This window comes from Lepisosteus platostomus, chromosome 14, assembly GCF_059453375.1.
Source record: "Lepisosteus platostomus isolate fLepPlt1 chromosome 14, fLepPlt1.hap1, whole genome shotgun sequence".
Lineage (NCBI taxonomy): Eukaryota > Metazoa > Chordata > Actinopteri > Semionotiformes > Lepisosteidae > Lepisosteus > Lepisosteus platostomus.
In genome coordinates, this window is record NC_142624.1 from 1639190 (window position 1) to 1651802 (window position 12613).

General features: G+C 60.5%; 1 protein-coding gene across 2 annotated transcripts in view; it reads left to right on the plus strand.

The window, feature by feature from the left end:
* Positions 1–12613, plus strand: part of cdc42ep1a (CDC42 effector protein (Rho GTPase binding) 1a) — a 16319-nt gene continuing 3706 nt past the window's right edge. The window contains exons 1-4 of one of the 2 annotated variants that reach the window (XM_088607039.1): positions 1–436; positions 5540–6115; positions 7851–8268; positions 8446–9122. In XM_088607039.1, coding sequence (XP_088463165.1) covers positions 8675–9122 — 448 coding nt within the window. In that variant the 5' untranslated portion in view covers positions 1–436; positions 5540–6115; positions 7851–8268; positions 8446–8674. Of the gene's footprint in view, positions 437–5539; positions 6116–7850; positions 9123–12613 lie in introns of both variants that reach the window. The other variant, XM_088607038.1, reaches the window with a different exon arrangement.

Consider the following 12613-nt stretch of genomic DNA (forward strand, 5'->3'; position numbering starts at 1 on the left):
CTTCCCTGCGTCAGTCGTCAAGCCGTTGACCAGCGAACAAGTTTTACAGTCGCGAAAGATTATTTTAAAAAAAAAACAACACGTCTCTGGACACGGCGCTCCGGAGCGTCACGGTGAGAAACCCCAGGCGAGAGCCCTGGAGATCGGGTACCGCCTCCGTGCACTTCTGATTGGCCCCGGGCTTCCCGTGCCCTCCCGGGATTGGGCGGCGTGCCTGTCCGTCCGGCTGGGCTCCTCCCCCCCGCGGTCCTGCCCAGAGTTTAGTCTGGTACAATTAACCCACAGTAGCGGAATTCTCCGAGCAGCCCTGGGGGAGCGCATCTGAAAACCGAGGAAATATCTGCACCAATCCCGCTCCTTTCTCACGACAAAGGCCCCCCTACACACTCCAGCCACCGAGGACCACGTTTTCGGGACTTGGCTTCTTCGTTTCCAGGTAAGCCTGGGGTTTTTTTTGGGGGGGACGTTTTCAGAGGACGTGCGAAAGTTTCCAGCCCCGAGGTACCGTTTCACCCGCCCGCCCGTCCTCGCAGGAGAGCTGTCCCCTCATCCCGTTCGCTCCTGACTTTCGCCCTTCTTGGGAATGTGTTTCTGGTAGGCAGGTAGCCGGCAGAAGGTTAAAGTTTCTAATTTAAACAACAACAACAAAATAAATGCTAGGAAAGATCCCGAAAGGAACGCGCTCCGCTCGCCAGCAGCTCCTGCAGAGAGACGGGACCCCAGCCCTGGCCAGCTCCGAGCTCCGTCCCGGGACGCGGTCGGCGCAGAGCTGTTTGCTGCGCGTCCAGGTTTTTTTGGGAGCCCCGGGAGGAGCGCGCGTGAAGTCAAGATGACTCCAGGCTGTCGGGGATGCGGTCAGCTCTCGGGCAGTCCGTCGCGCCGGGGCCGGGCCGGGCAGCCTGTAATTTCTCTCTTGGCCAAAGCCCGTGCGAGCGGGGCAGGAGAGCGGGGGGGGGGGTGCTCCGGGGCTGGGCTGGGCTGGGCTGGGCTCGGCTCGGCCGCTGCGATACTCAAGGGTGCGACTTCCTGGCGCGTTCAGGGGTACCGAGAGCTTCAGCGCGTGGCTCCCAGTCTCGGGCACGGCCGGGGACCGTGCACGTGCCCATTACCTACCCCCCCCCCCCCCACACACAGCCACCCCACCCCACCCCACCCCCCTGCCGAGCTCGGACCCGCGTCTCCGAGACCCGGCGCGGAAAAGACGCACGAGTGATTGATTGGGCTTGAGCCCACTGGAGGCCGGAGCTGGTGAAACTGGGGAGTGAGTTTTCAGTATTTACCCCCCTCCACCGCGTCCCAGCAGAGCTACTCCAGTCTCCAGTGGGACCAGTCCGCCTCTCTCTCTCACCCGCCTCACTAGTGCTCGCTAGATCCCCTCCTCTCTGACTCCGCCTGCTGTAGCTGTTACTCAACACAGCCACTCCAGTGACCCTTCAACCCAGGACAGCGCTGTTCGGCCCCAGACAGAGACAGCCTGATCAGCCCCCAGCCCGGGGATCAATCAGACTGATTAGGGATCAATCAGCCCCTATCCACATGAACAGCATTACAGCGAAACCAGGGTCTCCAACAGGCAGAATGTCAGCAGCACAGAGCATCACCGACAGGGCGGACGGTCTCCCCCAGGGCTCACAGAGTCCCTGTGTCCCAGCAGGAGTGACACAGAGTCCCTGTGTCCCAGCAGGAGTGACACAGAGTCCCTGTGTCCCAGCAGGAGTGACACAGAGTCCCTGTGTTCCAGCAGGAGTGACACAGAGTCCCTGTGTCCCAGCAGGAGTGACACAGAGTCCCTGTGTCCCAGCAGGAGTGACACAGAGTCCCTGTGTTCCAGCAGGAGTGACACAGAGTGCCTGTGTTCCAGCAGGAGTGACACAGAGTGCCTGTGTTCCAGCAGGAGTGACACAGAGTGCCTGTGTTCCAGCGGGAGTGACACAGAGTGCCTGTGTTCCAGCGGGAGTGACACAGAGTGCCTGTGTTCCAGCGGGAGTGACACAGAGTGCCTGTGTTCCAGCAGGAGTGACACAGAGTCCCTGTGTTCCAGCAGGAGTGACACAGAGTCCCTGTGTTCCAGCAGGAGTGACACAGAGTCCCTGTGTTCCAGCAGGAGTGACACACACAGTCTGTAGAGTGTTATCTGGTCAGTTGTGAGCTGCGCCTGTGTGAACTCTGGGTGCCCTGTCGTTCTGTGTGTTCAGTTTCAGCAGGCTGGTAACCCGACCTGCTGTGGGGGTATTTTGGGGTCTGAGGGGGAATGGGAGCTGTCCGGTGTGCCTCCCCCACGCCGTCGTGGAGGATGAAAGGCGATAAGGGCTGGCTCGCTCACGACACCATCACCCAGCCCTGTCAGCAGCAGCGATGTCATCACAGCCCCTGTGCACACACACACACATGCACAGTCTCTCACGGGCCGGGTCAAAGGTCAGGGACCCGGGGCTTCGTTAGGCACAACAAGACCCCTGTGTTGGAATTCCAGGGCAGAGCGTTAACCCCTTCATCGCCACGGGGGCAGTCCTGCCAGGCCCTCCCGACTGTGGTGCGTGCTCCTGTCCGGTCTCCTGTCTCTGCCATATTTTCTGTCTGACTTTTCTCACTTACCAGGGGCGGGACAGTGAAAGCTCCTGCCTCCCGGCTCTCGGGTCCTGGGTTCGAGGTTAGATTCAGGAGGGGAAACACCTTCTGTGTGGAGTCTGCGTGCTGTCCCTCTGTTCCTCCTGGCTCGGTGGATTGGCAGCTGTCAGAAAGGCCCCTGTGTCGGATGAGAGCCCTGCTCTGAGGTGTGGTCCGGACTTGGGACAGACCTGGGGGCTGGGTTAGGGCTCGGGGACCCCAAACCAGCAATTCCCCTGTTTTGTAGTGTTATAGAGCTATAGTTTAGTTTCCATGGTAACTTGTTGGGATGACCTTTGACCTCTCTGTTGACCATGGAGGTGCTCATTTCACTTTATACAGGATTGAGGAGATGAAATTTAAGGATTACATTAGAAAAAAAAGAAAACCACGTAGGACTTCAATAAAAAAAAAGTCTTTTAGTCTGCTGGTCTTCCCTCTAAGCAGCATTTTATGGCTCTGAAGTTTAATGAGTACATTTTATTGTTTCAACTTTCTTAAAATAGGTCTCTAAAAATAATTTCTAGGTGCCTGCATATGTTTTTAGAGTGAGCTTGAAACTCCCCACTGTTTACAAGCTTGGAACCATTTAAAAGATCTAATTAAGTCAAGTAGTAGCTCAGTTAAGGGTTGAAAAATGTTACTGGGAGTGCAGATGGAGGACCTGCTTCTAGATTAAATTAAGACTTTGACTGCACCCCATCGTGAATTACAGGCCAGTGCCTGGTGGGGTCTCTGTAATCAGTGTTTGATTGGGGGTGGGTGGGGCCTGTGTCCTGTCACCAGGGGGTGTGGCTAGTCCAGTCAGGGTGGGCGGGGCCTCTGGCCTTTCTCCAATAGGGAGTGTGGTTTGTTGGTCCGGGTGGGCGTGGCTTGTGGTGTGGGAGGAGAGACGGTGCACCTGTTTGAGTGAGCAACCTGGGGCCCCGGCAGGCTCAGCCCATTCAGGAGTTCATTGGGGGTCTCTGGCTCCAGTCTGGGCTGTGGCATTAGGCAGCACTGCTCCCTCCTGGGTCCAGCTCTGGCTTGGGCCTCAGTCCGTGATTGAAGTTTGCATGTTCTTTCTCCCTCTGTCCATGGGTGTGCTGGGAAGGACCCGCCTCCCAGTATAAAATACCTTTGACACCCACCCCCCCCCCCTCCCAACCTTGAAATCCCAGCCTGCGTGGTGTTGGGAGGTGGGAGGTAAGTCAGACAGAGGAGCGTGCAGACTCCACACAGACAGACCCCTCAGGACCAAATCGAACCCAGGACCGGGAGGCTGTGGTGCCAAGCACTAACCAGGGTGCCTGCTGGGCGTGCTGGGGGAGGGGAGTTTCAAGGGGCTTCTGCCATGCTGAAGGGTGCAACAGCTCTGCTCCCTGCTGGATTCGAACCTGCGACCCTAACCTCTGCCCCATGCTGACTCCCGCTCAGGGAGCTGTCTTTCTGTAATACCCAAAGGCCCGAGGCGTCTCGCCCTCTATCTTCCTCCCACCCCTCCTCGTCCTCCTGCGCTGTAATAACACTGCCAGCGGTGGGAGACGCAGACAGATCGGACTCCCCCCTGTCTCTCTCCGTCAGGAGGGGGGAGCACAGGGAGAGAGAGAGAGAGGGGAGTCTTCTTGCTCGCTGTCTGGCTGAGAGCAGACCTTCTCCTTGAAATAAAATGTGTCTTTCTTCTCCTTGGGAAATAAAGGAGGCTCTTCGGAACAGAGCAGCTGGGCTAAGTGAAAAATCTGGGGATCTTATCTTGAGAGAAGTGTTTGTCTGGCTGGTTAATGGAGTTAGGGATTAATCGCCTGTGTTAGGTTGGCTCTTTCTTGCACACACAGCACATTCCCACAGCTCCTGTGCAGAAATACCTTTATTTGTCATACTGGTGTGACTGTAGGCACTGTGTTCTACTGACTGTGAATGACGACTGTATTTAACAGGACTGTTCTACTGGACTGGGACTGTAGCCCCCAGTGTAACAGACTGTTCTACTGGACTTGGACTGTAGCCCCCAGTGTAACAAACTGGTCTACTGTACTGGGACTGTAGCCCCCAGTGTAACAGACTGTTCTACTGGACTGGGACTGGAGCTCCTATTGTAACAGACTGCTCTACTGCACTGGGACTGTAGCCCCTATTGTAACAGGACTGTCCTACTGTACTGGGACTGTAGCCCCCAGTGTAACAGGACTGTCCTACTGTACTGGGACTGTAGCCCCTATTGTAACAGGACTGTCCTACTGTACTGGGACTGTAGCCCCCAGTGTAATAGGACTGTTCTACTGTACTGGGACTGTAGCCCCTATTGTAACAGGACTGTCCTACTGTACTGGGACTGTAGCCCCCAGTGTAATAGGACTGTCCTACTATATTAGGACTGTAGCTAAAAGATTAGATCAATCTGAAATGTATCTGCTGCTGTAAAACAAATTGCCCCTTGGGGACAGTAAAGACTCTCTCTCAGTCTGAAATTCTGGTGCCCACAGGCAAGTTCACACCACTGGAATAACCACAACAAGGCTAATTGACTTGTAGCGCTAATGAGCTAAATGTCTTTAGCCATCTGCTAATCCAGGTCAGTGCCAGTCAGAGCAGAACTGACAGCGAGTGAGGTCTGTCACCGGGGGCACGCGGAGCAGGGTCTCCTGTCTCAGCGCGAGAGAGGGGTACCCCCACGCGCAGAGCGCCCTCGCACCCCGAGGTTCAGAGAGAGCTCCCCGGAACCGGGATCTTGTCCAGAACTGGGAGGCTCGTGTCTCTGCAGAGAAGTTCCCCAGCCCTGTGCAGAAACGCGAGTTAAACCACACTGACCTGCCGCACGGGCGCTTGGGGAGACCTGGCGCCCACAAACCGCGACAGTAAGAGTCTGCTGTCACACGAGGAGCGGCCCGGTGACGGCGGGCCCGGGTCCGACCGGCCTGCCTCGCTCTCAGCCTCTCCCCTCCGTGTCTCGCAGGGCGCCGCCGGATCACCGCGCTAAGTGGATTGAGGGAGACGGGCCGAGGGGCCGAGCGGAGCTGCGGGATTAGAGTCTAATCTGGGACGCGAGCGAGATCCCAGCAGGCAGGGCGAGACCTGGGCGCCTGCGGAGCGGCTGGACTCTTCCCGGGGGAAGGAATATCCCAAGGGAAGGGACAAGGGACATTATAGGATCCTACAGGATTTGCTGTGACACAGGTGTAAATCGCCGCACTCTCGCCTCCCGACTGGATACTATAACTGTCACTTGATTGGCCCCCGAGGCTGAATTCCCGGACTCTCCGTTCCAAACCAAGAACCCGAGATCCGCGCTCAATGTGGGCGTGACCCGGGCACTGGCGACCCTGCTGGACCGGACCGGACCAGACCCGCACCGGAGCGGGCTTCGCACCATCTTCGGACCGGACCGTTTCTGCCCCAGTCCTCGGATCCCAGCTGGGCCCCGGGCTGAAGCGGACCTTCCCTCTCTGCAGCGGTACAACTCCTGAGGGTCGACAAACCGGCCGGCCGGGCTGCAGGAAGACCCTGCGTTCAGTCTGGATCGAGGCGGCGGGTGAGTTTGTGACCTCTGACCTGTGTCGGGCTGTATCCTGCTGGAACGGCACGAGCTGCATGACAGAGGGCTGTGATTCTGGCGCTGAGGAAGTGCCAACTGGGCATCGCTCTCCCGGCGGAGGCAAGCGGGCAGGGCCGTCGGGTCGCGGGGCACAGGGTCCCGTTGGGGAAAACACGTCTTATTTTCTGGTTCAGGAAAAGGTGCCGGCGGCGCAGGATATCTGAGAAGCGGAGAGAAAGTTCCTGGAAAAAAGTCAGCTCTCTGTAAAAAAACACAAGCTGTTTTAAACCCGCCGAAATCCAATTAGAGCTCGTTAACAACTTTATTTATAAACTCCCCGCGAAGACGGGTGGAGAGCAGCTCACAGCCCACCACACACAGCGTGGAAGCACTCAGGGAAGAGGGACACGAGACAGGCGTGTAAACTCCACTATATTGACAGGAGGAAGGCCCTGAGACAGACCTGTATACTCCACTATATTGACAGGAGGAAGGCCCTGAGACAGGCGTGTATACTCCACTATATTGACAGGAGGAAGGCCCTGAGACAGGCGTGTATACTCCACTATATTGACAGGAGGAAGGCCCTGAGACAGGCGTGTATACTCCACTATATTGACAGGAGGAAGGCCCTGAGACAGGCGTGTATACTCCACTATATTGACAGGAGGAAGGCCCTGAGACAGGCGTGTATACTCCACTATATTGACAGGAGGAAGGCCCTGAGACAGGCGTGTATACTCCACTATATTGACAGGAGGAAGGCCCTGAGACAGGCGTGTATACTCCACTATATTGACAGGAGGAAGGCCCTGAGACAGGCGTGTATACTCCACTATATTGACAGGAGGAAGGCCCTGCTCATGATGGTAGCATGTACCGTACGCATTTAAAAGCCCAACGTTTAAAAGGCCTTCAGTCACGACCCAGTGTCTGTCCCTGTCCGCGGTGTGCTGCCGGTCTCACCGGCGCAGGTCTGGGTTTATAAAGGCGTTTGTTTCCATCGCGGGTGAAGATGAAGGGGGCCAGAGGGCGGCCCCCCCGGCGGGTCAGTGACTTGTAAGAGCCGGGCGAGCTCTCTCGTACACGCTGGTCTCGTGTGGGCGGCGGGAGACGGTCTGGGGGGAGCTGCTGGAGAGCCAGGCCCGTGGCATGTGGCAGGAAGCCTGGAAAAGAGGGTCTGGGAGAGGAGAGGAGGAGAGCGGGCTGGCGCGCTCTGGGGGTCTGGGCTGAGGGTCTGGCTGTGTTCTGGAGTGAGAGTGGGGGTCGGAGCCAGACTGTGCCCAAGTCAGGGTCTAGACAACCGGGTGGTCTGCAGACTTCGCAGAGTGGAGGCCCAGGATCTGTTCTGTGCCTCAGATCCTCCCTGCAGAAGCAGAGCCCCTTCTAGAACCCGGCCCGTTCTAGAACCCGGTTCTCGCACAGACCCTTCCAGCACAGGGTAACCACAGCCAGTCTCATAGCTGGTGTGCGTGCTGGCCACTCTGTGGTGCGGCGTCTCCGGTGGGCTGGCAGGGCCGGTCTCCGCGCCAGGAGCAGGGAGGAGCGTCGGGGTTCTGCTGCCGCAGCGAGATTTTCCCGAACTGAGCCGGGAGCCGCTCCAGGCAGGCCAGATTGTTTGTGTATACAAACCGCACGCGCGCATTCCCGAAAGCTGGGCTCGGAAATTCCTTCCTGCTCGTTCCCAGCCCCCACCCTTTCATCTGGTTTTTCTCCCGTTGCACAACCGCAGGATTGGGAAACAGCATGGGGCCGGAGAGGGATCCGCGTGACGGCGCTGCGCTGGTGCCCGAGCCAGCGTCTTAACCACCAGCAGCTGGGCTGTCGACCCCCGCCTGCCCCCGCCCCGCCCCCGCCCTGCTCTGCCCCAGTCCCTGCCCCAGCTCCAGCCCTGCTCGTGCCCCAGTCCCTGCCCCAGCTCCAGCCCTGCTCGTGCCCCAGTCCCTGCCCCAGCTCCAGCCCTCCTAGTGCCCCAGTCTCTGCTAGTGCCCCAGTCCCTGCCCCAGCTCCAGCCCTCCTAGTGCCCCAGTCCCTGCCCCAGCTCCAGCCCTCCTAGTGCCCCAGTCCCTGCCCTGCCCCTGCCCTCCTAGTGCCCCAGTCCCTGCTCGTGCCCCAGTCCCTGCCCCAGCTCCAGCCCTCCTAGTGCCCCAGTCCCTGCCCCGCCCCTGCCCTCCTAGTGCCCCAGTCCCTGCTCGTGCCCCAGTCCCTGCCCCAGCTCCAGCCCTGATAGTGCCCCAGTCCCTGCTCGTGCCCCAGTCCCTGCCCCAGCTCCAGCCCTGATAGTGCCCCAGTCCCTGCTCGTGCCCCAGTCCCTGCTCCAGCTCCAGCCCTGCTCGTGCCCCAGTCCCTGCCCCAGCTCCAGCCCTCCTAGTGCCCCAGTCCCTGCTAGTGCCCCAGTCCCTGCCCCAGCTCCAGCCCTCCTAGTGCCCCAGTCCCTGCCCCAGCTCCAGCCCTCCTAGCGCCCTGCCCTGCTCGAGCCCCAGCCTCCACCCCAGAGAACCCGCGCGGAGTGGAGAGGAGAGGAGGGGCAGGAGAGAGCCGCAGCCAGGGGGCGCCATGAGCCTGGGCAAGCTGCCGGGGCTGAAGGGGCTGGTGCCCCAGCCACAGGGCCGGCGGCGCTACCGCAGCGAGCTGACGGTGGACATGATCAGCCCCCCGCTGGGCGACTTCCGCCACACCATGCACGTGGGGCGCGGCGGCGACGTCTTCGGGGACACCTCCTTCCTCAGCAACCACGGCGGGGCGGGCGGGGACCCCGAGACCCCCGAGCGGGGCGCCAAGGCCGCCGGCTTCTTCTCCCGCACCCTGCGCCACGTGCGCAAGACCCCGGCCCGGGCCCGGGGGGGCTCTCGGGAGCTGTCCCCCCCGCCGCCGCCCGTCTCCCCCATCATCAAGAACGCCGTCTCGCTGCCCCAGCTGGACGTGGGCACCCCCAACGGCTCACCGCGCCGGGCGCTGTTCCCCGGCTCGCCCGGCAGCCCCCCGGACACAGGATACTCGTACGGTGAGAGTACTGACACCGGCCCGGTTCACACTGCTGAGACTGACACACTGACACCGGCCCGGTTCACACTGCTGAGACTGACACACTGACGCCGGCCCGGTTCACTCTGCTGAGACTGACACACTGACGCCGGCCCGGTTCACTCTGCTGAGACTGAGACACTGACGCCGGCCCGGTTCACACTGCTGAGACTGACACACTGACGCCGGCCCGGTTCACACTGCTGAGACTGAGACACTGACGCCGGCCCGGTTCACTCTGCTGAGACTGACACACCGACGCCGGCCCGGTTCACACTGCTGAGACTGACACACCGACGCCGGCCCGGTTCACTCTGCTGAGACTGACACACCGACGCCGGCCCGGTTCACACTGCTGAGACTGACACACCGACGCCGGCCCGGTTCACTCTGCTGAGACTGACACACCGACGCCGGCCCGGTTCACACTGCTGAGACTGAGACACCGACGCCGGCCCGGTTCACACTGCTGAGACTGACACACCGACGCCGGCCCGGTTCACACTGCTGAGACTGACACACCGACGCCGGCCCGGTTCACACTGCTGAGACTGAGACACCGACGCCGGCCCGGTTCACACTGCTGAGACTGAGACACTGACGCCGGCCCGGTTCACACTGCTGAGACTGACACACTGACGCCGGCCCGGTTCACACTGCTGAGACTGACACACTGACGCCGGCCCGGTTCACACTGCTGAGACTGAGACACTGACGCCGGCCCGGTTCACACTGCTGAGACTGACACACTGACGCCGGCCCGGTTCACTCTGCTGAGACTGACACACTGACGCCGGCCCGGTTCACACTGCTGAGACTGAGACACTGACGCCGGCCCGGTTCACACTGCTGAGACTGACACTGACACCGGCCCGGTTCACTCTGCTGAGACTGAGACACTGACGCCGGCCCGGTTCACTCTGCTGAGACTGAGACACTGACGCCGGCCCGGTTCACTCTGCTGAGACTGAGACACCGACACCGGCCCGGTTCACACTGCTGAGACTGAGACACCGACACCGGCCCGGTTCACTCTGCTGAGACTGACACACTGACGCCGGCCCGGTTCACTCTGCTGAGACTGAGACACTGACACCGGCCCGGTTCACACTGCTGAGACTGACACTGACACCGGCCCGGTTCACTCTGCTGAGACTGAGACACCGACACCGGCCCGGTTCACTCTGCTGAGACTGACACACTGACACCGGCCCGGTTCACTCTGCTGAGACTGAGACACCGACACCGGCCCGGTTCACACTGCTGAGACTGAGACACCGACACCGGCCCGGTTCACTCTGCTGAGACTGACACACTGACGCCGGCCCGGTTCACTCTGCTGAGACTGAGACACTGACACCGGCCCGGTTCACACTGCTGAGACTGACACTGACACCGGCCCGGTTCACTCTGCTGAGACTGAGACACCGACACCGGCCCGGTTCACTCTGCTGAGACTGACACACTGACACCGGCCCGGTTCACACTGCTGAGACTGAGACACCGACACCGGCCCGGTTCACTCTGCTGAGACTGACACACTGACGCCGGCCCGGTTCACTCTGCTGAGACTGAGACACTGACACCGGCCCGGTTCACACTGCTGAGACTGACACTGACACCGGCCCGGTTCACTCTGCTGAGACTGACACACTGACGCCGGCCCGGTTCACTCTGCTGAGACTGAGACACTGACACCGGCCCGGTTCACACTGCTGAGACTGACACTGACACCGGCCCGGTTCACTCTGCTGAGACTGAGACACCGACACCGGCCCGGTTCACTCTGCTGAGACTGACACACTGACACCGGCCCGGTTCACACTGCTGAGACTGAGACACTGACACCGGCCCGGTTCACTCTGCTGAGACTGACACACTGACACCGGCCCGGTTCACACTGCTGAGACTGAGACACTGACACCGGCCCGGTTCACTCTGCTGAGACTGACACACTGACACCGGCCCGGTTCACTCTGCTGAGACTGACACACTGACACCGGCCCGGTTCACACTGCTGAGACTGAGACACCGACACCGGCCCGGTTCACACTGCTGAGACTGACACACTGACACCGGCCCGGTTCACACAGCTGAGACTGACACTGACACCGGCCCGGTTCACTCTGCTGAGACTGACACACTGACACCGGCCCGGTTCACACAGCTGAGACTGAGACACTGACACCGGCCCGGTTCACTCTGCTGGTGCTGAGACACCGACACCGGCCCGGTTCACTCTGCTGAGACTGACACACTGACACCGGCCCGGTTCACACTGCTGAGACTGACACACTGACGCCGGCCCGGTTCACTCTGCTGAGACTGACACTGACACCGGCCCGGTTCACACTGCTGAGACTGACACACTGACGCCGGCCCGGTTCACACTGCTGAGACTGAGACACCGACACCGGCCCGGTTCACACTGCTGAGACTGAGACACTGACACCGGCCCGGTTCACTCTGCTGAGACTGAAACACTGACACCGGCCCGGTTCACACTGCTGAGACTGACACTGACACCGGCCCGGTTCACACTGCTGAGACTGACACACTGACACCGGCCCGGTTCACACTGCTGAGACTGACACACTGACGCCGGCCCGGTTCACACTGCTGAGACTGACACTGACACCGGCCCGGTTCACTCTGCTGAGACTGAGACACCGACACCGGCCCGGTTCACTCTGCTGAGACTGACACACTGACGCCGGCCCGGTTCACTCTGCTGAGACTGACACACCGACACCGGCCCGGTTCACACTGCTGGTGCTGAGACTGACACCGGCCCGGTTCACACTGCTGAGACTGACACACTGACACCGGCCCGGTTCACACTGCTGAGACTGACACTGACACCGGCCCGGTTCACTCTGCTGAGACTGACACACTGACACCGGCCCGGTTCACACTGCTGAGACTGACACACTGACACCGGCCCGGTTCACTCTGCTGAGACTGACACACTGACGCCGGCCCGGTTCACACTGCTGAGACTGACACTGACGCCGGCCCGGTTCACACTGCTGGTACTGACACTGACACCGGCCCGGTTCACACTGCTGGTACTGAGATACTGAGATTGATCCAGTTCACACTGCTGGTACTGACACTGACACCGGTCCGGTTCACACTGCTGGTACTGAGATACTGATACCCCTACTGATCCAGTTCACACTGCTGGTACTGATACTGAGACCGGTCCAGTTCACACAGCCGGTCTGGCCCTGCACTCCCCGCTCTTCCTCGCTGACCCGTCAGGCTAGGTCCGGGGTGACCAGCTGACCCACTGGGGCAAACCGGGCCGCCTGGGCTGGACTCCTCTCTCAGCGACTGCAGCCCGACCTCCGTGCCCCGACCCGCTCTGCTCCGTGTGGGAATCCCCTGTGCTGCCCACAGGGAAGGAATGCATTGCGATTAGAGGGCAGGAGCACATTCCTCAGCTGGGAAAGAGGAGGAGGAGGAGGG